This window comes from Amia ocellicauda, chromosome 23 (assembly GCF_036373705.1).
Source record: "Amia ocellicauda isolate fAmiCal2 chromosome 23, fAmiCal2.hap1, whole genome shotgun sequence".
NCBI lineage: Eukaryota > Metazoa > Chordata > Actinopteri > Amiiformes > Amiidae > Amia > Amia ocellicauda.
In genome coordinates this window covers 10230675-10257833 of record NC_089872.1, presented here as the reverse complement: position 1 = coordinate 10257833, position 27159 = coordinate 10230675, and the positions used below count along the sequence as shown (strand labels likewise).

Here is a 27159-nt window from a genome sequence, read left to right as displayed (position 1 = left end):
TTTTTTTATGCTTTCAACATATTCAAGTTCATGAAATTAAATGTATTCCTTACCGAGGAAGTCCAGTCCTTTTGTTTATTTTTTCCGGTCCTTTTTGGTGCAATCTTTTATTCCTCCATGAGCTCATCAAACTTCAGCATCGGGGGGACCGCACGAAAATGACGGTTTTTTGACGCCACCACCGGGTTGTTGTCAGGATGCGTATCCGACACAGACGCTCTTTCTCCGGGACTCTTTCTCTCTGTGTGCTCCTCTCCTTCTGAAACTGACTGACGGACCCCCGGAACGCCCCCCGTCTCTGTCAACTGCAGTGATTGGCTGACGGGCTTCTGTGACCGCCCTTCGCGCAACGCTATTGGTCCGCCTCTGAAAGAAAATGACGTTATTTTCTAACGGTACTATGGAAACAGAGATTTAGGGCAGGGTGGGGGATGTAGTTGTTTACGGTGCAACCTGCAGTACACAACGCCATTATTTCCAATGGAGAGCAACTGGTACTCCGAACTTCAACTCCCATGAAGCCGTGCGCGACAGGCGCATTGAAACATGCAGCACAGTCCCAGGCACTCCCCCAACGCTTGCGCGCCTGCTCCGTGCAGAAGCGATGGCGTATATAGCTTGCTGTGAATCTGAATGCGGATAAGGAGGGCGGCTTGGTTGCCTTATTTATGAGACGAAGCGCCCGTATTAAAACAGCATTGTTTTGAACCGGTATTTGATCGGGCGTCCTGGTGAACAGTGGCAAATGATCTCGTACACCTGCGTTTGGGGTCCGAGTCCAAAATAATAGTGGATGCTATAATAAATTAATAGAATAACCAAAAACGGGTTGAAAGCGGAAGTGGGGAGGAAAGTGTCCCGGATTGCAAACTGCTGATCGACCAGGTAGGTGGAGCTCCGAGCTGTCGACCATATTTACACTGACACAACAGAGGACTAGTTATGGTGGGAGTTGGCTTGGTCTGCACATACAACAACAACCTCACAAAAAGTATCAACTACATTCCCGCTTTTCAATAGATCGCTGTGATTGCAAATAAAGCTTTGACTGAGTAATGTCCCGCAGGTTAGGACGGTGATTTCGTGTTGTTGTTGTTGTTGCATAGGCTTCTCGGTAACTGCATGCTACGTGTAATGTTATCCCCTTTCTGCTGTTTCTTGCAGGCGATGATGTAATGGATTACTGGCACTGGCTCCTCTGCAGCATTGTAGTTGTCCTTATGTGAGGTGCCTGTGTCCTGTCAAACAGCTGATCACATGTCGGCGCGGTGTGTCTTCTAGCCACTGAGCTTGAATGATACGTTTGCTTTTCTTGCCTTAGTTTTCACCTGGATAAGTCTATTGAGAGGACATTTGTATCTCTGCAGCGTTTGTGTCGCTTCGATTTCGATTGCATTACAACACCATGCCATCTGATCTTATTGTCATTTGCGTACATCGTCATGCGTCTATGTCAGATGTCACTTTTACATGTTATTTTGCTCATTTGAATGTGCTTTATGACTCTTTGATATGGGACTGGCCCAAGCTTTGATTTATTTCGTTTCTACCTCCCAACAGGGTTTGGGCACGGTGCTCCTAAGAATCGCAAACACGCATATTGCATCACATTAGTTTGTGTAGTATCCAAATGACCTTTTAAGTGTGTTTTTATGACTTTAAATGTAGGCAGACATAAATGAAGAACTGCATCCATATTTAATGCCTGTCTGAGGTAAAGTGGCCATGGGTATTTTGAGTATTTAAACCTTTTAAATGATCCAAAACATGTTTGTATTATGTACAAATAAAGTGTTGGTGGGCACCTGTTTGGTTATGGATTAAGTTTGTTTCGTTATTGAAATTATTAATATTTTACTTGCATTCACCATCCATTTAATTAGGAATGCAAACCCTAATCTAGGCATATATGCCAAAACACTTAAAAAAAAAAAAAATGTATGGTATTCTCTCTATTCTGCTTTAATATATGTAGGGTTCTTTATTTTAATCTTGATGGTAGACTGGGATATAATTAAGTTCTTATACCAGGGTTTGTGATGTAGCAAATGGTATTTCTATTTCAATAATAGATTGCATCTACCTAGGGGAACAAAATAAGATAATTGTTGCTTTTGCATTGTGTACGTTTCATCTAAATGCAGTGTGATGTTATGTCTCACAAATAAAGCATTTTACAGATTACTGTAATGCGTCGTTTGAATTGTAATACAATTATTAAATTCATTCCAAAGGATTTGGTCTGGCATGTTTTGCAGTGCACAAGCTTCCAGAACTGACTGTATCCATTAAACTGGTTAAAAATAGTGTGGCTGAGAAATGGTGCATTCACAATGACAAGCATACATTTCTGGATGAAATCTCCTTCTGAATTCTACCCCTAGCCTCCCTCCGCATTTTCCAATTGGAATAATTTCTCTGCACTTACCTGAAAAGTGAATTACTCTTTTGTTTTGAATGCCAAGTTCTCTCAAAGGGTTAGCCAGGAAAAACATTTAGTTGACATTCGTAATGCTTTTTTGAACATGAAAAGTATGTCTAACATTTATATAACATCTTATCATAATGACCTTAAGACATTCTTGCTTGTAAAACTAATGAGCAAGGTTTTTTCAGGAAACCAATTCAGATGCTTTTTCACTTCTGGGGGAAGATTTAGGGTATTCTTGTCTCTCCGTAGTCCTTTTTCTTCGAACCAATTTGATTGTTACTTTCGCTGACTGCTTTTGCACCTACCTGCAGAATTCTAGAACCATCACTATGACCTACATGCATGCTATCACACTCTCGGCTGGGTTTTGTTAAAGACAGCGGGCTGTCACATTTGAAAGCACATTTGGCTCTCCACAGCCAGCTACAGGACTGAGTAGTAACAAGTAACTTGAGGGGAAAGTCTTCACTCACCGTAGTCGCAGGAAAACTGACACCTGCTGCTCCTTCGTGTTGGAGTCTTGCAAGTTTGTCTGTTAATTAGAACTTTTTTTTTTTTTTTCCCCGAATTAGTTTTCTGGAAACCTAATGAAAAATGTGAAGTGTTTTTTGAGCAATGTTTTTCTTTCTTTAGCTTTCTTTAGCTGTTGGTTTGGAAATGCCTAATTTATCTTGTGTAAGTTGTTTTGGCATGTTCATGGAAGCCTTGAAAACCGTTCTTTCATGGTGCTTTATTAGATGGGATCGCCAAACACCAATCCGTTTTCACTCTGGCTCGTGTTTCAGAAGAAGGAATCTAGCTGTTCAGGAATGCATTGAGATTTATTTGAGATCTCCTGTCATGACTCTCCGAGAGGCAACAGCAGAGACAATGGGCACACACAAGTTAATTGTCTGTGTGACAGTATAGTAGTAATCATGTATTGACCTTGCATGTAGCGGTGCCGGTGTGTTATAGCTCAGAGCTTGTGCACGGTAGCAGAAATAATTACACCAGCTATCAATTGTACAGCTATCACCACTGATACTGCCTTTTTATTACCTTAATCTGATACCATGTTGACTCAATCAGATTTTCCTATTTTTTTCTTCTCTAAAACAAGGCACATTGCTTTTCTAAATGCCATTCATTGCGTTTCTGAAACCACATTGTTTCAGTGCTGTTTTTAGTTGTCTTTTATTGCAAGGAGAGCATTTGACGACGGCAAAACGTTGTGTCTTTGATATTTTGACTAACGGCCCTCTAAGGTGAGCAGTGCCCTGGGGTAGTAACTACTGTGTTTGGCTTCAGAGTAAAGGTATAGGATGTTGTGATGATTTATTACTCACACACACACAAACACACCTCCACGGCTACATTAGTCACTCTCTGGTTTCTCCCGTGTTATTTGCATTTCATTGCAGATCATTTACTATTAAATCACATTATTAAATGAAACCGAAGGAGTACACAGTCAAAACTGATGACAAACCAAACCTCATGACCTCGGATCGGTGTCTGTGAAGTGGCCTGAGAAGGGGGCGGCACTAAAACACTACTGTTCATACTAATATTGACTTCCTAGCATCTGTGATCTGTCGAAGAAAGGCTCGCAAGCAGCATGAATGCTCTCTGAATGGTGATTTGGGGAAAACGGGTGTAAATGGACAACACTGCTCCGGTTGTGTGACGAGATGTGATGGCTAACAAGGAGCGATGTTTTGATGGATGAGGAGCCATATTGGCCAAATGTCCACCGATTTGATTTTTGTTTCTTCAAATACATTTTCATATACGTTCAATCCATTGCCCACTAAATGGAAATGTATTTTCATGAGAATCTGTACATTTTTAAGATTTCCAGGTAGATTTACAAAAACATACATAGTTTTGATTGGGAGTGGAGTGTGGTGGTGGACCAGTAGCCTATATAGCAGTTTGAGTGATTTTATTTATTTATTAATTTTTTCCCCTGTGGGCAAACTTCCATAGTCAAGTAATTAGATAGGCAGTTTGCCTAGTGTTCACACAGGGAAATCCGGGCCCTGTGTCTTGAAGTGTATTTGTTTGCTTGAGAGCTGCTTGTTTGGGTATCGCCCAGCTATGAAGCGTCTGGCTTCTGTCACTTCCCAGAACGCGGCTGCTCTTTCACAAGGATTTATGTTGGGGTTGTCTTTCCGCTACAGACAGGGAGCTGCATTATCCATCATTCTGAACGATGGCTTTCAAATTTGCCGGCTGCGCAGTTGATTTGTGTCGGTGTGTCCGACGGGGAAGCCGCTGTCGCAAGAAGTCCTAGTGGTTTTATTTTGCTGCTTGTGGGCTAGTGATTAACCAGGGTGTGAACATGACAGGCTGCTTCATAATCATGGCATTTTTCACAATTGATTCAAGTAATGTGATTCACTTTGTGTACATTCTGTTGTGGGTACAATTAAAGCGCTGTACCAAGCAGTGGGGCTCGTGCCTCCTCCAAAGGATTGTGGTTGTGTTGAAGTGTTGAAGAGCTACATGAATCACCCCGGCTGCAACATCAGAGGTAAAATAAGAGAGAGAGATTGGATGGTATAACATCTTGTTTCGGATAAAATTCTCTCATTTCATTGGCATTAAGCTTGCCTAGTGTTTAAACCATTTAAAAATTAACCCTGCTGAGGGCTCTTGCCTGGCTGATGAGGATGGCCAGAGTTCATGAGATCTTACGCACTGTACAGATCTGTTCATATACTGACAGTTCACACGGGGACCCTGCTGTTATTATATGTGACATTTGCAATCGCATGCATCCTTGACCTTTTACAAATTGCTCAAAACTGACAAAGCTGAAAGTACTTCAGCTGTCTTGAATAATAGCATATATATATATATATATATAAATTTTTTTTTTAATGGTGTCATCTGTCATTTGATCTTTGTTTGTAGTAATCTATTATTATAGCGCTTCTCAATGTCAGTGTGTATATTTTCAGACCAGACAAAGCATCACAATTTTACAGGCAATAGGAACTTTAAAGCAGGTGCTGTTTAACAGAAGCCTTTAGCTCTAAAAGCAGTAATTCATCACCGAGTACTACCTGTGTCGGAAAGATCCTTTGCCTTTTGGGTGGTTGGTGAACTGGTAGTAACATTTGAAAAGGAAAAATGTTCCCTTGCTGCAAAGGCGCGAGTGTTGGCTCCAAACCAACTGCACCCAGTTGTAGATCTTGGCTGGCACCTACAGGAAGTACCAGTTCAAAATACACTGGGGTTTTAACAGGCTAGGAAAAGGAAATCCACTGAGACCAAAACGCAGCACAATTGATTTATTTTCTCCTAATGATTTTCTCCAAACAATTGTAGTAAAGCATCCTTACAGTATGTCCTCCCTTGCACACACCCCTTTAGATCTCCACAGTGTTTTTCACACAGTCCTGGGCAGTGTTAAATTACACCGCCTGTTTGTTCATGCGGGTCGCTCCAGCAGTAAAACTTCCAGTGGATGATCATGGGCATTTATCACTGATGGCTCCGTATTGATCTATCTCCCTAACTTCCCACCGGTCTTCCTTCCTAAATATGTCATTAAATATTTGTGCATTATTGATTTGGTAAGAGGGCTGTTTTGTTTTGTTTTTTGTGATAAAGAAAAGAAAAGAAAAGCCGACTAGCTGAATGCATGAGGAGGTAGGCCTATAGACTGTGCAGTCTGAGGACGTTGTGCTTATTTAACACAGTCTGCAGGCCAGGGAATCTCATTAACATGTTCCCTTACAACGGTGCCAAAATAAACTGATCATGCAGCTTTTGACCATTGCTTGCAGTCTGTGACATTGCAAGCTAAGCATAAAGAGAGGCTTTCCTGAAATGTTTCTTTTTCATTTATTTTAAAAAAAGAACAATTTAAGAATTGAAAGTTTCAGTGAGTTATTTCAATTTCATAAAGGTACCCTAAACATGTGCCTTTGGCGGCGTCTATATTAAACTGTTTTAGGCTATTGGTTTTAATTGTTTTAAAGAATGAAAATATCAACTAGTAAACTATGAAGCACTTAAATGTTATATTTTACCTAAGTATCGCAGAGCAGTAGTGGATGATTTACTATCTGTTTGGATAAAGGCAATTTTTGTTTGTGCCTCAGCAAATGTGACCATTTTTATTCATTTGCCTTTGGTCGCTCTTGATATTGTAACTATGGAACTAATTTCATTGCCTATAAACCATTCTCATTGCAAATAGACACCGTAAGTTTCTCTACCGTTCCTGCCTCCTGAGTTCTCTTGGGTATGGACTTGGTGAATGACTTGAATTATCTTTAGGGGGAGAAAAAGCAGTGCTCTGAAAATTGACAGTGTGTACAAGTAACCTGTAATTAGTTTTGAATACAGTGCTTGCTTTACAGTGCCATGCCATAACTCCTGAAAACACGGGTGGGTAAAAAAGGCAACCGTTGAAAGTCTGCAAAGAAATGTAATGAGATACATTAGACTTGATTCTAATTTGATCAATTCCTAAGTGTAAGAAGCAGTTGAGACTGAAGCTTGTTTTAGGAATCGCTAATTTATTTTATTACAGTGTATTGTGCATGTCAAGATTTACAGTTGAGAATAGTGGCTATGTATGTTAAGCTTGTTTATAGAATTAATTTGGTAGTCCTTTAATTTTTTTTAAATCTACAGTTGTGACTGATACATTTTGTATGGCTTGCATTTAATAATCGACAAGAACACGTTATATAAATTTGCGATATTAATGAGTTGGAACATAAAAATCCACTTTTCTTTTTCTAAAGTGCTCAAGCTCCCAATGTTGAAACAAGCCTCTTATAACCAATTATTGAATGCTATCTTTATAAACTCAGTCTTTTTGTTTTAACTGCTTTATCTGACCCTGCATCTGTTTTCTTTCTCTTGGATAAATGTGTTGTTTACATCCATAGTGTCCTAATGCTTGTCTTTGTTACATAAAACGAAGCGCAGTAAACGGTTTGCTGTGAAAGGCCTTTGTGGATCCACAAGGTTTAGAAATCTCTGAAGCCACAATTCCTGCCGTTGCCACTAGCTCAGTCGGTTGCTGAAAAGAAATCTACTTGTGGTACATCTCCTGTATTTTGATGACCTCATTTTAGTCTGAGAGCGAGGCTGGATGACTCTATATTGGCTCCAGTGAATATGTGCAGGGGTGTGGGTGACTGACAGTGAAATCGGACTTTTTTTTAATTCAAAGTCGTGCAAACTGTTGTGCTTGCAAAGTGGATTGCAGCAGGCCTATTCTATTGCAAAGTGGTAATTGTAAAAATCAAGATGTAAATAAACTCAGTGCACTAGCCACTAGCTGCATTTGCATGGACTCTTGCCTTCCACCATAAAGCAAGCCAACACACCCCATTTACCGGTCCTTTGACTGTTTGGTGGGGGAACGGCTATAAAAAGCGCTGGCCTAATTACGGGATTGTCTACAGAGTGCAGTGCGGTGCCTCTGCAGTCCCCTGTCTGGCGGAGCTGGGTAGACTCACTGCAGCCTGAGCTCTCTAATTTGCTGTGCCTGTAGTGTCTATGTCTCTGTCCCGTCCTCCAGATCTAGATCTATAAGCCAAATTATCATTTAGAGAGATCTCTAAATGAATTTCATGATCTTTAAATGATTTAGAGATGTATTTAAACCATTTAGAGATATCTAAATAAGGTGCCTTTTAAAGAGATCTCTAAATGATTTCCAGAGATAATTTGGCTTGCCATACAAATCTCTCCTCCCTGTGAGGTAATGAATGGCTCCTACAGCCATCACAAGCACACTACTTTTGGTTTGCTTAAATGATAAAACCCCTTCTCATGCAAGGCCAGATCTCTGTTTTGAGAAACTGGGGAAAGATGTTCCTAGCGAAACCAAGTGGAAGCTAGAAATCTGTATCTGTTGAAATCAAGGCAGGGCTTCGTCCATGCATGTTTGTGTAGAAATTTAATTGCAGAAAGTAATAAAAAAGGGGATCCGTTCTTTTATGGAACTGAAACTTGTTGATCTACATTAGTGATGGGCAAAGCCGCTCGTCTGTCAGTTTCACTCTTATAATAGAGAACTGAAATGAACATCCGTCTCGTTTCCGCCTTGAAAACAATGTTGTCATACTCGGCCAACTTCCTGCTCCTGAGCATGTATGTAGTGTCTCCTGGGCCTAACTCATGATGAGCAATGAATTTTTGCAGGGTGGTAGCAAGCAGAAATTGCCACCTTCATTCAAGTAATTTTTGACCCTGGTGGGCAAATGCTGTAGGTACAGAACAAATTAAGTGCTAAACACCTGACACTTTAAAACTATGATTTTGTTTAGTTAAATATGCTCAAGTCAAACGATGAGATGCTAATTAAGGGGAATAAAGGCGGAAAGTCTTTATTTTCTGGAAAGATGTTAAATTATTCTGGTTCACGTTGTACTTTTTTGTTTTAGTGTTTTTGCCCCCCTTTTGAAAAATCTGTGAAAGACTGTTTATGAAATCGTTTGAGAGTCTTGCTGAGCAGTCGGCTTGAATTTATTCCCGTCAAAATTGTCAACTATGCCGCACAAGGGCAGGGCTCCTCCACACTACCAAATGGATTGAATACAGGCACCGTACGCCAGCTAAACCGTCTTGTCTCAAGAATGTGCCGCTTCGGGCTTCAGCAATATCATTTGACAGTATAGTTAAAAACAAGCAAGCGAACCTGCATTAATCACTCCGTTTCCTGACATTCATTGAAGGATAAGGAACAAGTTCTTTATGTGTTTCTTTTGTTTTCTTTGCTGGCAGGTTCATTGATTGTGGAAATTGCAAGCAATGGATGCTGACAAGAGAGCTGCTTGTGAACGCATTCTGCTCGAGCCCTACAAGTACTTACTGCAGCTGCCAGGTAACGTGTTTTGATATCCTGAATCGCAGACCTGAAACAAAATCAAAATAATAATCTGGAAGGTAGGCTTGTCTACTATAAGACACAAGAATAATCAATTTGTATTTGTTTCTATTTGTTTTATTAAAATAAGAATAGAAGGGACTTAATAGGACTGACTCTGCATACTTGTGGCATGAACTGAGGCACTGAGAAGTCTCTGGCAGTCGTGCAGTTCCTGATTTATTTATTTTTTCTGTTGATATCGATTGGCTTCACTGTTAAATAATTATGCTGAAATAAGGGCAGCTGAGTTGAGATGTCGAGACCCAGCTTTCTGAAGTAGCGCACAAGCAAATTTGTGTTATGACCTTTGTTTTTTTTCATAGTTATACAGTTGTAATGTGTATTGGGCTTTTTGTTTGTCTATTAAATAGTAACAATTAATGAGGAATAAATCCCTCTTGCAGAAGAAAAGTAACAAGGTGATTTCAAAGGGCCGTGTTGAGGTCATAGTTTTGATCTTTTCTACCTCTTAGATTCCCCATTAAAGAGGAAGTGGGGAGGTGGTATTCTATAAAGCTCTTGTGTAGAAGAATATTAAAGAGACAGTTTTTTCACTTTTTCTTAGTCACTTTTTAAAATTGACATTGTGAAAATGTATATCTCAATATATGTAGTGGCCTAGTTGTTGCTTCAGCACTTTTGAGACTCATGGTGCATAAACCATGGTCACACATTGTTTTATATTTTGCCAAATGTTTACATGAAAGGTACTTGTATATGTCGAAGGAAGAATGTTTTTTTTTGTTGAAAACATGAAGTAAGTTGCTCTTTTGAGACAACATTGAATTCTAAAGCAAAACCTATTTCAATCAGAAAGCTATTCTCTAGAGACGGTGTATTGAGCTGAAATTGTAAATGTATAGTGTTTCACATCCTAAAATGTCTTTGGCTTTCAGAGATCAGAAATCCTACACAAAGAAATGGATAATAAAGACTAGAAGAGGATCACTGTATAAGAGATGCTTTTTCAATTAAAAGAAGGAAAGCCATTCGAATAAATATACAAATCTGTTACTACATAGCAAAGCCATCAGCGTGTATACAAAGGAACACAATGGTAAATAATCAGCGTGGTTATTTAAAGAAGTTCCACGTGTTGACACCAGTCTGGTGTGATTTAGGCAAGGTGTTTGAGAGCCAGTTTAACCATCGTACGCAGGAATGCTCATCACAGTGAGATTTTGATGAGTAAAGAGGTTTAAATAACATGTCCTCTATTGCATTCTCTCTGGGCAAGGTTAATACGTTTTCATATGAATCAATAGGTTTATGCTGATTCTTCCTTTCACTGTTGCATTTCGGTCAGGTTGTTCCCCTGACCCCATTATTTCAAATATGGAGGAGGGGGCCGGCAGCCCGTTCCCGCTTCACAATCCGGTGTATGCGTCTCCTGACTAGCTTCCCTCCTGCTGGAATCCGGCCAATGTCAGACACCAATCTCAGCGTAGTGTCCTTGGAATATTGGTTTCTGCTCGAGTATGGATGAGACGCAGAAAACCCACTGGGGTTGGTTTGAATTCCCTCTCCTGGGGCATGGCTGTCAGACACTGCGTCGAACAACAGGCAGTTAATGGCATAAAAGAAGTCTGCGATCTTTTAAAGCTGAACGTGTTTTAAGTTCCTAAATGGGGATTTTCTTTGCCTTGATCCCTGATACATGTATGTGCTTTTAAGTGGGGTGTAAAGAAACTAATGAAAAGGCAACTTTTTGGGGAGAGGGGAGGGGGATTTTGTGTTATGTAGGCCTACCCCCCAAGAAAAATTCTTCACCTGGAAATTCCGCAATTCCTTAGGGTTACAGCTTCCTTCGATCACCTCCGTTTAAACCCTGCATGTGTTTATCTGAAGCATCTTGAATGGATTTGAAATGCTGGCAGGAAAGACAAACTATTAGGCCACGTTTACACTAGTGTACCTGTACTGTGAGGGTACGGGTGTGTTTCTATTAACAAATACCCGAACTGTGAAACTCTGGCCATACCTGGCCAAAGGGGGCTGTGGGCGATGTTTTAAAGAAGCAAGAATAAATGAAAATCTTAATGCAGAATCGACAACATCACGTGCAAAGAAAATTATTCTAGTTTCCAACAAAGCTGCGACAACCAACTATATTATCAATGTTATTTATTTTTCAAATTTGAAATATTATCCCCTAGAAACAAACTTTTTAAAGTGTATTGGTCTTAAACAAAAAACTGAAAATAATACTAGTTAAACTTCATGTTTACTAAGACTCAAGTTTTCAATGCATTTATTTCATCTGTACATCTGTTCGGTTGGGAAAGTATGGTAATGAGACGTGTTCAATCCCAGCTCATTTGCTTTATTACCATTGCGCTTTGTTTGTCATTGTGGGACTTCTTTCTTCTGTTCGAGTTTAGTCCCCATTCATAATTGAGCAAGCATTATTTACTGTGTAGATTCCCATGAAAGCTTTTTGATTCAGTGTTCAGTGAAGAGAAATGTAGAGGAGGTGGGGGGTGAGCACATTGGACATGTGTAACATTATTCTCTCTGCCAGTTACACATTTGCATAGACGAAGTGATGGCATTTAACATCAGGTGATGGATGAATTGTGAAACCAAACGGTCTGCAAAAATGTTTATTTCAATGCATCTTTTCATTACATCGGTCTTTGGTCTGAGCGTTATGCCTCCAATAAAACTAGATCTAATTCCATAACCAAGTTCAGTGAAGCAAGAAGGACATGTCTTGTGTAATTTTTGTTAATACCTTCAGTGCATCTTAGTTCTACAATCTGTTGTATGTGTACTGCCTTTTTTCTTATTACACTATGCAATCATAGATGCTGATGGGATATAACTGGGGGTTATTCAGTCTGATAACCTAAAAAAAGGCAAGTTATTTTGTCAACCTTTACGGCTGTCTCCCTGGAGTCAGTGTTGATTTTCTTTTAGCTGCATGAGGAGGAAGAATCCCACAGAATAAACTCATGTGGTGTTTATTTAGTTATTTTCATCTCCCCCGTTTCTGGCTTTTTATTCAGATTTTCTTGATCATATTTGCACATCGTCAACGCTTTGGATTGCACCCCTTATCTTCTGGAATTCAAGCAATCATCTACCCCGCGCCATTTCAAATTGCCAATCTAAGGCTATTTGGCTTTAATGCAACCCCCACAAGACCTCTACACCTGCATAAGATGTGCCCTGTTGTTTGCTGTGAAGCCTCAATCTGCAGTCACACTCGCCAGAAGTATTAAAAGCGATTGTATGTCTCTGCCAATGAGAATTGCCTGTTGGCACAGTGTTTAGTTTATGGTTTTAAGATTGTAACTGTACGTTACTAAATGAGGTAATCTTTACAATCATAAAATAATTCTGACAGATCACTTTTAACATCTTAAAATGTTATGATGTATATTGAGCAATTAGAAACTTTTTCCAAAGTGCTGTCAGTGCATATTGCATAAAAGCAACACCGAGGACAGCCTGCTGGGGATGTATAGTACATTACAGTACCTGTTGGTCATTAGAGTAGGCTAAAGACTTGTATTCCTATGGCACTGTAACAATGCGATCAGTGTGTCTTTACTCTGTAGTTACTTCAGTGTCTAGTGTCACAAATCTGGCCAAATTAAATTTGTCCAGATGTTGGAAAGCTTTCAATCCACAGTTCTACAGATTCTATTTGCTGCCCCTGGCCTTTGCTACCACCATTGATATTGCTGGTGATTTATTTTGTCCTCATTACTGTAAGCTTGTTTCCTAGCTTTTCACTCCTCTTGTAGTAGTTGTGGATTGGCAATCCTCTGTGGTTTGTTGTTGCCTTTATCTGAAGAAGTGAAATCATTGTTCTCGGGTATATCTGAATGAAATCTGAGCATTCGGCACGCAGTTTCTAGAGAGTCCTGGGTCTTGCTGGTTTTCTCATTCTGTCTGTGTATCTGGGGAACGGATATAAGGAGATGGTAATGCTCTTCTGTGCCTTATTAAAACATAAGGCAATTTTTTAATGTTTGTTTTTTTGCATTTTCATAAATTCTGCATAATCCTGTTCTAAACTAATTAGGAGTCTGTGTGTAGACCTATACATCTTTTAATTTGGTTTTGGGTTAAAAGGGAGAAAATCCTAAGCAATAGGTAGACTATACTTAGCCAGTTTTTCACATTCCTGAAAAACTGTACGTTCATGTCCATGTGGACTAAAATACATCTCGCATTTCATGCCTCTAATTTTTAAGAACCCAGGTGTGTGATTTCTGTACTGCGGTCAATATCGATGAGACGGGTTTCTGAGCTTTGGAGCAGAGCCGTCTACCACAGCAGATGCTGAGCTGATATCCACCTCTCCAATCCTCTGGGTTTATATATATATATTTTTTTTTATTATGATGATTTTTTTGCTTGCAGGAGCCTTGAGCTGAGCTTATTCTGTCGTTTGCTCTAAAATCATCCTCCATAATTTGTATACAATGGGAGCTGCTTTATCCTCCCCTGCTCTGGGCATGAATCAAACATGTGTGGCCGAGCTCTGAATCGGCAGCCAGGGTGTGCATTTGCAATTGTAATTTAACAATTACAATTCCAGCTCGAACCAGGGGGGGAGGAAATCATTTCATTCGGGATGATACAAGGACACTTCGGTGTGAAAAACCTTGGAAAGGAGATCTGAATTCACCAGGGCTTTGAGTCTGACTGACTGACTAGTCAAAGAAATGGAGCTAATGAACAACGGCCCCGAATTTTTTGTGAAGAGAGGCCACTTTGTTAAATTTATCAACCCTTATGAGCTCTAACTAAGTTTCGGTGCGTTAGAGTCCAGCATCAATCAAACATCCTGCTTACATCCTGCACATTTACTCGGCAGATATGTAGGTGGCACCACCTGCAGCCCCAGATATCAAAACGAATGCACATCAACTCCCAGCTGGTCTGTAAATTATAGGCCTAAAAACTGTTTATACCTCTGTAATCGTTATATGTTCATAGATGAAACCTAAATCAAAACGCATTGATGTATATGCATATACGCACTAGAGGCACTGCAATATGGGGTGCAGAGCAAAATAGTGATGGGAACACACTGGGGGCGGGGGGTGGAGACTATTGTGTTCAAATCATAGTCAATCCTAGGCCAGCCAGATTCATCATACTAGGATTGTATCTTGTAGAAGTGGTTTCTAGAAAGGCATTGTCATGGTAGACTTTTGTTTTTGTATTAAAGCACCTTGTAAATCCATCAGACTGAGAATTCAGGTCCTCGAAAAAATACAACTCTGCTCTGTGCAAGTTGAGGAGGACAGCAGAATGCGATTTACTCCTCAGAGGTGACACTCGGTAAGCGCACATCTCTCCTCTGTGTTAAATGGAAATCATTGAGATTCAGAGCATCTTTCCCGCGCAGACGTGAGTCTATAATTTGCAGCTGACTTTCTTAAGAGACAGATCTTTTCCTAGGAGAAGATGAAAGTGCCACTCAAGTTGACAAAAGACGACCATACGTTTTTACTATTCTTTAACGATTTTTTTTTTCTTCTTTTTTTAAAACAGGCAAGCAAGTGAGGACCAAACTGTCACAGGCCTTTAACCACTGGCTCAATGTCCCAGACGACAAACTGCAGGTAAGAGCCATTTTCCAGTCTTCCCTTTTGTTTTCAGCGGAGTGCAGCAATACCATAGCCGGCTTAGACCTGCTGTTTGTCTAGCTTAACCATACATGCCATGTTATGTAAGCAGGATACCGGGGAAAGACACATTTTAATTTGTAGTGTTTTCCAAATAAAGCCATGCGGATCAAGGCACTTCACACAGAGCTGTTTACTGTGGCCTGGGGTTTAGTTGATCTTGTTTCTTGTGCCATCCCAGCTGTGAGTGAGAGCGCTGGGATGGGTGCCGCCCTGGTACACAGGTCACCGGCAGTTCAGGGAAGGAGCCAGCTGTGGCACAGGCCCGAGCTGCACGACGCAAACCACAGAACTGGGAAATGAGCATTAACGTGTAGCTCCTAATTGCTCGGTTCCTGTATTACAGGAAGCCCCAGTAAAATTCATCAGCATACCATCTTGTTGGGGACTAGAATTATAGCCTATGATTTAAAACCTTGTTAAAAAGAAAAATAAGGCCAAAACAAAAGGGAAGGAGGGAGGTTTTGCTCTAGGTTTCATGCGATTTCAAGTTTCCCCATAGCGATCACATCAAAAGTGCCTTTATGTATGTATACGTACATATATGTATACTGTTTTTTAATCTAGGCCTTCATCCAAATGCCAGGTGTTGAAACACACTCGTCCTATGCTTTTCCTTTTTTGTATTCACAGTAGATTATCCCTGCTGAGTCGCCAACAGTGAAATCACATTTCTGAGTTTTCCACTGCTGCATTACTAATTCCACACACATGTCCCCTCTGCCAGCTCATTAAATTCCAGGTTAAGATCATTTTGGCCCAGCAGGAACAAATAAAAAGACGACGGAGAAGAAAGACATTGTGCCGGGCAGCACAGGCACTCGAGTCATCTCTCGGGGGGGGAATCGGAAACGGCCGCCTCTGCTGCCTTGTGTCCCTATCAAACCCCGTGCTCTTGGACCCGCGCTGCCAGGATTAGATCAGACATGTGCTGCGCCCGACTCCAAAGCACACTTCTGTTGCACTGCAGCTAAAGCCGTGCCAGGTATCGGAGAGGGGTTTAATCAAAAGCACCTGAGCTCAGGCCAGTTATTACAGCTGTTTTCCCGTGGTAAACGCAGGGTGGACAGAACCCTAGAATTTTCTCCCGGCTGAGGTAAGGGAGGAGGAATAGTCGTCTGGTGTCTGGATAGCGTGCTGCAGCTCTCTTGCTCTGCCCCTGATGAAAAATCCATCCTTATTGATTTAAGCACATAAATATCTCATCATGGGCCATTTGCGGATTCCTCGATATTTCCAAATTGAGTTGATGCTCTAATGAGTGATGCAAAGAAATGGGTGGAGAAGGAAAAACCAAATGCAACCGGTTTATCAGGAGTTTTTGTTTTTAATTCTTTTTTTAAAGGAGTGCTTCTGGAAAAGTGATTAAATAAGTGTCCTTGCACATAGTTAAAATAAAAAGATTATTTTTGAGTTTGATTCCAGATATGGGTCTGTAATCTCTTGGGAATCCCATGATGTCGCATTTCTGCCCGATTCTGTGTCACGACTTTAAGTCTGTTTAAAGCTCCTCGGCAGAGCACTATTATTTTCTAATAGACGTGCGGAGATACTGTTGTCATTTTATTTGACAAATGCTTTTTATGACTTTCAACTGTACAACACTGGCCCTTTTATAAGCCTGATGAAATGACAATTTTGAAGACTGTTAATATCCTTTCCGTTTTGAAGCAATGGCAGGAATATAGTAATCTATTCACTGCAAATCAAGTTGTCTCTGGAGCTCTCCATGCTAAGTGCTGTGTTCACTTTAAAGCCTGTCAGACTGCATTAGGCTAGTTATTCAACAGTCCTCTTTTTGTTCTTAAATTTTCATTAAATGTTCCAGAGGAAGCAGCGCAAATGCCAACGTAATTTGGTTTTGGGGCATTTTGTTCATTTCTAGCGAAGGTTAGATGAAGTTTAATAACCTTGTAGTAAACTTGCTACCCTTCACAACTTCTCGTACGTCTCCATACTCATGTTGTGTGTGATCTCCTGTTGAGAGCACATGTGGGAAGTAAGCTACCCTTGGCCCACTCGCATTTGCTTGTCGTTTCATTTCATTCCAATTCAATGAACAGCCACTAACATTGTTTAACGGTCATCCTCTTGAGCAGACACGGGCACCCTCATTGTGCGGTGATGCTGTAACTTGTGGTGTGGGTTTGTTTTTCGGGAGATCTGAACGGGCGTCCGTAAGACCAGAATGTGACCTTCCTGTGGAGTTCAAAATGTATCCGAGTGTCTCTGGAAGTGCAGTCCTGTTTCCAGGCTACTCTGAATATCTTCCATGGTTTTTACTGTTGCTCAGTGTTGCGTGTTGCGCGGTGTGAATGAATTCAAGTGCTTGGGAGTATTATATTAACAAATGTGTGCTCTGGCTCATTTCACACAAGATGATGATGTGGAACGCGGTCTGCAGCCGCTATGCCAAACCCTGAGAATATGCCACGGGTTACGCATGTAATTCAGAAGAACCTTGTTACCGAGTACTCCTGCAAAGCGTTTCCTTTTCTTCTCTCCAAGTTAATTTACCTTGCAGAGCTCCTGACATTCTGACAATTGTAACTGAGCGCTGGGAGATGTATTGTGAGGCCTGTGAGCTCTCTGATGTCCTCCTTGGATATTGGCGCAGCTATAGCTGTCAAAAAGCAATTGCACAGATATCAATATTTAGAGCCTTGAAGTATTGTTCACCTGAAAAATGGCAAAAACTCCTTCTCCTGTCAGCCCCGCAGTCTCTAATGGTGCTGGATCACCCTGAGAAACGCTTCGCAGGAAAACGTTGGGCTAATTTTGTCTTGTGATGAAGGCCGAAGTTGACACGTTCCTGTAATGTACTGTCGAAAGATGAATCTAGTTTCTTATGGAGAACCAGTTGGGTATTTTTCTATTCCTCTTCCTCTTTTATTTTAAACACACACATGGTTTGTGTTTTGGCATTAGTTTCCTTTTTTCTCTTTTTTTTGTCATTGTTTTGTATGTAGTTGTAGCCAGACGCACTCACACCCTTCATTAGAAACAGTCGTTCAGTTTAAATATGATCTTTTCCACCATACTTATTTATCTGCAATATACTTTTGTCAAACACTTATTCAGCAATGGCAGAGTGTCAGTCGAAAGTTCCCCCCCGGTGAATCACTCAATAACCTTTTCAAAAGAATAATACTTTATTCCCACTACAACAGTATGTTTAAACTTCTGGAGGATTTCCAGCGAGCCCTGTCTGTTCCTATTGATATTTACTTAAATAAATAAGACAAGATTATCGCCTCCAAGAGACTAGATTCGTGGATTGATAGAATTAATAATGCCTCAGTTCAGGATGCGATACTGTCAAGTGTGGCTCATCTCCGACCACCCCAGACCCCTTAAGGCGTAGTTGCCGTTTTCTCCCCCATTTGCCCTCGCGCTGTACAGTCTCATTATACCTCACAGCACAGCTTGACTGGGCCGCCCTGCCTGACCCGCCGAATCGACATGTCAAAACCTTGGCTGCCGTTAAACCTGTGTGCGTGTTCTGTCACTCGCTTTCAATGTCACGGCTACGGGGAAGAAGGCACACGGGCACAGACATCTCTACAAATGCAAACGGCTTATCTGTTTTTGGAGTTTTTGATTAAATCCAGTGAAGTGTGGATCAGGATGCATTGTAAAAACAATTTGTGAAATTCACTTATCAAGGAACCTTATGCAAGTGGCAAATGTGTACTGAAATATATACTTTCTACTGACTTCGAATGAGAACATAAGAAAGTTTACAAACGAGAGGAGGCCATTCGACCCATCATGCTCGTTTGGTGTCCATTAATAACGGAGTGATCCAAGGATCCTATCCAGTCTGACTTTAAATGACCGATTAGCACAGGTCAAGGGTTATCTGTCCCCCTCCAGATACAGATTTATATTCTGTCTTCGCTGATTTTACCTAATTGATTTTGGAGTGCACTGACTAATAGCCACAAAAAGCAGCCAGTCAGCTCTGACCAGAAGATTTTAAATGTATTTTTTTTTTAATTTTTTTTTATAACTACTCCAAAAAAATAATGATAATGTTCACAAAATGCTTATACTACTTTTTTGGTTTTCCTACTCAGTCCTCCATTTGAGGTGGCAGAATATGCCAGCTAGGTAGTTTTGTACACCATACCACTTCAACAGCCAAGGCCAACTTCTTTGATTCCTCCAGATTTAAGAATCATTTTTAATCGCTCTCAGCTCATGGAAACGTGAATGACTGACTGTTTTCCCAGGAAAGCCAGGAAAGAAATTATTTCATGCCATCTCTTCTCAATGTACCTAGTATTAGTCAAGAGTTCATTATGATCCTTGATATTTTAAGTTGCAATTAAGTGTTTAGTGTTTTCTATTGTGGAGTGGCTTCACATGTCATTAAGGGGAATTTTGTATTGATTTCTTTACTGCATCTGAAACCTCAAGTAACTCTCACGATGGTAAAAATGGCTCGAGTACCGGTCAGATGAATGCCTCTGCAGCTGTATGTGGCGACCAACCGGCTTGCTGCCAGCACTTGATCAGAAACGGTTACACGGTCGGTCATCAGTTGCTCATGCTTTTCAATTCGATCATCCAACGGCTTCAGGAAATGCATGTCTGTGTTGCCCAGGGACAAATGTATACGTGTAAGGTGTCGTTTTAGTTTACTTGGCACCATGGTGGGATCTGACCACTTCTCTCTGCAGTGCCAACCATTGTGGCAAGACAGTTCACCCGTAAACCACAATCCATTCTCCAGATAACTCGAACAGTGCGGTTAGTGCAGAACTGTGAAGGCCAATTTACGGTGTCAAAAATCAATTTTGTACTCCTTTCGAAATTCACTGCTGTAACGTGAGGCAGAGGGTTAAGCTAAGTTAATGTGTTTTTTTTGTTTGTTTTTTTTTCATATTAATTTAATTCTTCCGCAATAATTTAATTCAGTCATTCATTAGTGTAAAAGAATAGAAGTGTAGAACAGTACTGTTTTGTCAAGGTGGATGTTAACTGGGGTTGGAGTTTCCCAATCTGAATGTTAAATTCACTGCAATAAAAATGCATTGAATTAAAAACTGACTAAAGGAACACCTGTTCTTCACAGAGGAGTTATATGAACATACCGTTATTAGGAGAGCAGGCTGCAGTGAACAGAGTGAGTGTTAAATGGTTTCAATTAATATTGTACTTCAGAATAGAGGTACAGTTTTATAAAGTTACTAAGTATCCACAGAATCCACTGGAAATTAAATGTGAAGTAAACCAACAGGCAGGTCTGCAGTGCCTCCACGGGGTATCCCTTGCTCTGAATGCAGTTCCTATAACCTAGGCATTAAACATCTGTATTGAGTTAGTTTCCATCAAATGAGCCATTGCTTGTATTTTTTCAAGATCAAAAGTACCATTTACAACTTGTATTTTATTAATATCAGGCCGAACTTTTCAAATTACTTTTCTAGTAGTAATGATACTATGGCATGGTTCTCTTGCGTCTGGGACCATTGTCATGCAGGTAGGAAAGTTGAGTGGATTTTCTTTCTTATTTTTGGCCCTCTGTCTTTAATGAAGTGCTGTAAATCCTGTGATTCTTTGATCCCAAAGGAATTCTGCAGCACAACTCTGTGATCCTGTGAGAGAGATTCAATTTGAGAGCTACTGACGGCTCTCGGCGAGGGCCACGAGTGCGGGGGTGCCGCCTAGCAGCGCTCGGCTCTTGACATCAGACGCGCTCCTCTCTCGCCGGAGTCGACTTATCTCGTGGTAAACTCTCGCTGAACCCATCATCCCAACCACACTGTCATCATTATCAAGCGGGGCTGTCTGATGGCAGCTGTAGAAACAGGTGCTTTTCAACACAATTTGTGACTAAGTGCCTGCCCAGCTGGAATTAACATTTAATTCATCTGCCAATTTGTCAGCCCAGTTTCTCCAGCGATGGTTTTTGCCGTGCATGTCCTGATCTTTTGAGGCTGTGCAGCATGTGTCTGACATTCAGAACTGGGCTCAGGGCTGGGGCTTGAGGTAAAAGTCGGAGTGCCAAGCACGTCTCCCAGCCTGTATTGCTGATGTCACTAGCTGCCCAGTCTGACTGACATGAGCTATCCGAGGAATCCCTTCCCCTCCTGGAGCTGCTTTCACAGTCTGCTGGGTCCTCTTGTACACATCAACATATCGAGTCTCTCCCTCTCTCTCGCACACTCTCTGGTTTATACTCTCCTGCTGTGATTGGCAAGACGTGTCATGTTTCAGTATGTAATGATCCTACAGTAGGAGGGAGTTGCAGTAAGTGGGCGGGGGAGGGGTGGTTATGTGCCAGGAGTACTATTCCATGTCCTGCTAATGATCTCATCATTGGTCAAAACATGTCGTTAGTAGGAGAAATGTATATCTCGCTGTAGAAAGTTGTATTTCAAGAATAAATTGCAAAACCAGGAGGGCTGCAGCACTGACTGAAAAAAGATGTGGAGTGTAATTGACAGGATGACCTTTGAAATCCTTGATCACAGCGTTGTTAATGAGAGTGCCTGTATTCACACAAAGGCCTGGAAATGAGCCTTCTGTATGCAGTAATTGGCTTATCATGTCAATCTATTTGGGCGGGAAACATGGAGCTAGATGTCTGAGAGTTTGGGAAATGTTGCACAGCCGATTTGAGATGTGGAAGGCCAAAGTACCAGATTTGTATTTCTCTCTCTCTCTCTCTCTCTCTCTCTCTCTCTCTCTCTCTCAGTAGTTAAGTAAAGAAAGCACAGTAGAGCAGTTTTTACCTTCAGTTAACCCTCCCAAGGCAATAGGGATGGTTGATCTGATTTTTTTACTTAAAAAAAAAAAAAAGTCCTGTCTACATGGAGACATTGTAATCTTACACCATGTAAAGAGGTTTTGGCTTATTTATATTTGCTCTATTTAGAGAGGTAAGCATCTTACAAACAAAAAGCACTAATCATACTGGTTTCCTTTTATTCGGTGAAGCAGTGACGCCTGCTAGTTTCTCGTTCCCTCTCTGCCAGTCTGTAGAGCGGGGGCGACGGGCAGTGAGAGCGGCAGAGTGTGATTGGGGAGATGTGCTGGCAGGGATGCCAGCCTCATAGTGCACTCGGCGTGTGTCTGATCAGGGAGCGGCTGTGCTCGGAGATAAAGAACTTAATGACACTGGCCCCATGCCTGGCATTGTGTGTGCTTTTCTATTGTAACGAAGTTGATCTGGCAAAGGTGAGTGTCTCTGGACAAGTGATTTCTGGGGATTTTATTGCTTGGTGGTTTGGCAGGGTAAGGAGTCCAAAAAATAAATAGTGGAACCCTTTTGGAGAGGCCTTCGAGTCAACAAAAGGCTGATGCATGTGAATTTGAGCATGACCCTTGACCAGCTTTGTGGTGAGAAAACAATGTTTTGCGGCAGAAACTGCAGCCCTTATACTGCACTATACTTACAAAAACATCCTTATTGATAATGCAGTACCTTGGCACAGTCACACACCAACTGGATTCAACCGTTTCCTCGCACTATTTGGCAATGACCTGTACAGGTCTTTCATTACATGTTGCATAGACAACTGGGACATGGTGAATGAGGACAGGTCACAGGCTGTCAGGATTGACAGAAAATTGTGGGTGTGTGTGTGTCCCTCCCCCTGTGTGATAACCCCACCTGACTGGGTTTGGCCTGTGAAGCCCTGGCTGGCCATGCATGCTCTTTGACCCCTGTCTGGGATCTCTCCTTGGTATTTATCCAAGACGAAAGGATTGCTGTCCAACACCTGGGAGTTTCGCATCACGCTCCCGAACGTCATCATTTAATACTCGGCTGTGCGTGTGCTGAGCTCTCCCTCTCGCTGCACATGGGTAAAGGAGTGGAAATGGGATCTTTGCTTTGTGTATGCCAGGCTCTCTCTGATGTAGTTTACTCTCTGACTTTAGCGGAAGACTTGCCTAAGCATGTATTTTGGTGCCAGAGGCCATGTCTCATGTCTATAGTTCTGCGGTTACTATAAACAGCAGACTGGTAACCTGTGAGAAATGTGCTCAGTCCGGTTTTTCCACTCGTTCTGAAGAAAGGGCTACAGACGTATTAAATCCTATACAAATGCTGCCCTCTGCTGGATGTGGGTCAAGTCTTGTATCGAGCCCTTTTAAAAACTAAGATATTTAGTGGGTCTTTTTCAGTAGGATTATAAAAGCTAAAATACTGGAACATTTATTAGTTATACCTGGAAATTCTTACTTTCTACAGTGAGTGTGGACTTTAGACTTACTTGCTAGAAAAACTAGTGTGTGATGCAGCAATCCATATAAATATATTTGCCACCAAAAACCTGGGACAGTCATTTAATACCCAAATGAAATGTAGATTCTCTTTCTGAGTTTTCTGGATGGTTTCCTGTTTCATGACGTCTCTAAGTATTGTCTCTGGATCTACATCCTACTAGACTGTCATCATACTAAAGAACAAACTGACTTGCCTCCCTTCCTTTTCCCGTGTATCCAGGTGATCATCGAGGTGACGGAGATGCTGCACAACGCCAGCCTGCTGATCGATGACATTGAGGACAACTCCAAGCTGCGGCGGGGCTTCCCAGTGGCCCACAGCATCTACGGCATCCCGTCCGTCATCAACTCGTCCAACTACGTCTACTTCCTGGGCCTGGAGAAGGTGCTGAAGCTGGAGCACCCCAAGGCTGTGCAGGTCTTCACTAGCCAGCTACTGGAGCTGCACCGCGGCCAGGGCCTAGACATCTACTGGAGGGACACCTACACTTGTCCCACAGAACTCGAGTACCGCCAGATGGTGCTGCAGAAGACCGGCGGGCTGTTTGGCCTGGCCGTGGGGCTGATGCAGCTCTTCTCCGACAACCAGCAGGACCTGAAACCCCTGCTGGACACCCTGGGGCTGTTCTTCCAGATCCGCGACGACTACGCCAACCTCAACTCCAAGGAGTACAGCGAGAACAAGAGCTTTTGTGAGGACCTGACAGAGGGCAAGTTCTCCTTCCCCACTATCCACGCCATCTGGTCCCACCCGGAGAGCACCCAGGTGCTGAACATCCTACGGCAGCGCACCGAGAATGTGGACATCAAGCGCTACTGTGTGGACTACCTGGAAAAGGTGGGCTCCTTCGCCTACACGCGGAAGACCCTCGGGGACCTGGAGCAAGAGGCCTACCGGCTTATCCGGGACCTGGGGGGCAACCCTGAGCTCGAGGGTTTGATGGAGCAGCTCAGCTTGATGCACAAGGAGAACTGAGCAGGTCCTGGCACTGTTGCTGTCTACATCTTCCCCCCTGGCCTTTGTTGCACTTGCACAAGATGCTGGAGTGATCAGTACGTGGTCAAGAGGGACTGATTCTTGGGGAGCGCCAGCCGATTCATTTTGGAGTGGCTTTGTAGCCCTTAAGAATCCCGCATGGCGTACATGTCTCCTAGAGGAGTCATGTATGTAATTGTTAGACGTGTTAAGTGTTTGACTTATCCATCGCACTGGGATCTTAAGGGTTAAAGGTGTTGTCCAGGACTTGCACAGTGTAGCCTTACACAGGGTTGTTGTCTTGTTTGTTATATAATCTGTTTTCATATATTTTTAATATTAATGTTTGCTATTCCACTGACTATGCCAGCTTTGGTAAATGAAAGCAGTTCATTGAAGTCCACAAAGTCCGCCGTTTGTTGTTCGCCATTCCAGAGATGATGCAAGTGCCCATAAATGCAGTTAAACATGTACTGATCTAGAATTAAGACCCTGCAGACTTGACTCTGACTTGTTGACCGCAGCCTCCTAAAGTTCAACGAAGCCGCTTAATAGCGTTCCTGTAGCTCAAGCCAAAAATAATCTTCCCAAGCTGCCAGGTTTGCTTTTCCGAAGTATCCCGTCATTATCTGTTGCACTGAAATCCAACGACTCATGAAAATTGTAACAGAGCATGAGATGAGAGCTCTGTGATCAGTGCTGCTTGGCGTCTCTGGATGTTCGGGTCTCAAACTTTATGGAACATTCCGCAAGAGAAAATGGCTGCCATTGAAACTGACAAAATAAGTGTTCTGGAGTTTTAAAATGGATTTGTATCCTGTATACACAGGCCTAGATCTGAAAGTTTTATGTTTTTATGAGACGGAAGCATGGGTATTGAGTGAAGAGGCATAATGAAAAGGCTGAACCTTGTCTTTCGCTTTGAAAGACATAAAAAAGCTGATAGGCTGTCAAAGCTTTCTGCTGTCTGCCCCCTTAAAAATAACATGCAGGAAAGCAGACAGGCAGAGAAAAAACAAAATCCATTTCCCTGCACTTCTTGACTGAAGACATCTGCTCCAGTTTCTTGAAAGCTGTCAACAATTTGGGTAATACAGATTTTTCAGGGGGAAGCTTCCAAATTTTGCTGCATCTCGTGAAGCAGCATTTTTGCTTTTCGAAAAAACCTGAGCTCACGTGTGACAAATTCAGGAAAATAACAAGTCACATTTCGCTGCACGGCTGCCAGTGTCTATATGCGTTTGTTCATTTTCCTCACCTTTCGTTGTTTTCTCCGAAAGCCTTCCCTGAAAAGGTTGATTTTTCAATCGCTGAATTCTTCTCTGACTTCCCGAGCCCTTCTTGTGTGCATTAGGGGAAACATGAATGAGGTGATTGAAGCTTAGTCTCCGTTTTGATATTTGTCCTTTTCCTGTCCTCCCAGAGGCTGGCTTGTTTAGACAAGCTGCTCTCCATCTCCATTGAGTCCTGGGCCGACTCCTGATCACTACTCGCTGCCTTCAAATGTGACCCTCAGCGCCCAGCGGGGGATTAAGGAGAAACGCTGGCGAGAACTGCACTTGTGATTCATAAACCACTCGGTTACACAGTACTCAGACTATTATAAAACCCCGAGAGCTAATGTGGGAGGGGGGCCTGGTTACATAATACTGGCAATAACCATGATCTGCATGACAGGAACTTGCAGTGGGTTTATACAGATGCCTTGTAGCTGCTCCTATTGAATTGTTTTTTAGTTTTTTTAGCAGAAGGTTAAATGTGGGTTAATGGGAAAGGAAATGCTTCAGAAGTGAAAATGAACTCTGACAGAAAGGAAACTGCAGAGTGCTGCTAGATATTTTTGAGGAAGATCAAACAATTAAATAAAAGCACATTTTTGACCTTTTAGACCTCGAAGATAGCTCGTTTATTTACTTCTAGCATCGCTCTCTTAATAGATCGTATTGAGAGGAAGAGCGGAGATCTATTAGAAACGTAAGTTTTTAAAGAAGGAGGCTGACGTGGAGGTTGTTTGTCTTTGTATCGGTCAATCTGGAATGTGGATTCCGTTTAACTTCAATTACCTCAGATTGATGAAGAGGTCGAGCGTTCTCCTACAGCAAATGCAGACTCCAATTTAATTTCCCAGCCAGAGGAAGACTCTAAATCAACTAGGTTACTAAGATAATAAAGATAAAAACTGGTCTTCTGGAAGATGGTTTAATGCCTTGATCAATAAAGTAGTCCCAAGAGGATACCATTTAAAAATAAAAATCCCCTTTTATTCCTGTTCCTTTTTGGTTGTGCCTAAGTCCTGAGTGAGTGAGCGTTTGTTTGAAGCCATTTTCGCTCCATGTGTCCACCTACAAAATGTATAACCATACACCTGGGGGGTTGTTGTATCCAACAGGAGGCTGAAGAAGTCCAAAAGCTCATTAAAATTGCAGTTTTACAGGTCATTGCTTCTTCACTCCAGTCTTCTTAGCTGATAAACGTTTTGTTTGTTTGATTTGTTTTTTTTCTGTTTATAAACAGTATTATTTATGTATTAGACTAGTTTTGGACTTCCTGGTTGAATTAATCTAGGCCCTGCAGGGTTGCCAGGGACTGGAGTTGTGAAGTACTTGTTTATCATCAGATCTTCAGAGGGGAAAAAAGAAACCTGGAGGCTGTGTGAGCTGTCACTTCAAACCGACTGTGTGTATCGAACAGTCCTTGCCTTTTCCATTGTGTGATTGAATAAAGCTTTGGGTCATGTTAATTCCCTTTCTTATTTCTCCTTCCTGCTTGAGTACCTGGATCGGGACTTCACCTGCAACTTGGGGAAATTGCCTACAACTTGGTTTAAAAGCTTAAATACTCACTTGTATTGATTTAATCCTCCTGACTGAACCCACATCACCCCATTATGTACACACAGCTGCCAATGCCTGCCCTCCACTGTCGATTGAATAAACTTGAATAAAGGCTTGTACTATTTAAAGAGACCCTTTTCTTA

The 27159-nt window shown here is 41.8% G+C and overlaps 2 protein-coding genes across 7 annotated transcripts in view; one reads left to right on the top strand and one right to left on the bottom strand.

The window, feature by feature from the left end:
- Window positions 1-245, bottom strand: part of arid4b (AT-rich interaction domain 4B) — a 52701-nt gene extending 52456 nt beyond the window's left edge. For both annotated transcript variants that reach the window (XM_066697016.1, XM_066697018.1), the window contains exon 1: window positions 54-245. The gene's annotated coding sequence lies outside the window, so the exon portion shown is untranslated. The remainder of the gene's footprint in view (window positions 1-53) is intronic.
- ggps1 (geranylgeranyl diphosphate synthase 1) lies at window positions 234-27159 on the top strand. 5 transcript variants are annotated; one of them, XM_066697019.1, is made up of 4 exons: window positions 234-885; window positions 9173-9272; window positions 14832-14902; window positions 23427-27159. In XM_066697019.1, exons 2-4 carry the CDS (start codon window positions 9200-9202, stop codon window positions 24180-24182), a joined length of 900 nt encoding a protein of 299 aa, XP_066553116.1. In that variant the 5' UTR covers window positions 234-885; window positions 9173-9199; the 3' UTR covers window positions 24183-27159. The 5 variants fall into 5 exon arrangements, with proteins under 5 accessions (XP_066553116.1, XP_066553117.1, XP_066553120.1 ...); XM_066697020.1 differs by having other exon boundaries at window positions 234-889; XM_066697023.1 differs by lacking the exon at window positions 9173-9272.

Coding starts and splice junctions, on each gene's coding strand:
- ggps1 (XM_066697019.1), top strand. CDS start 9,200: ATGGATGCTGACAAGAGAGCTGCTTGTGAACGCATTCTGCTCGAGCCC. Junction 9,273..14,831: donor GTACTTACTGCAGCTGCCAG/GTAACGTGTTTT, acceptor TTTTTAAAACAG/GCAAGCAAGTGAGGACCAAA. Junction 14,903..23,426: donor TCCCAGACGACAAACTGCAG/GTAAGAGCCATT, acceptor CCGTGTATCCAG/GTGATCATCGAGGTGACGGA.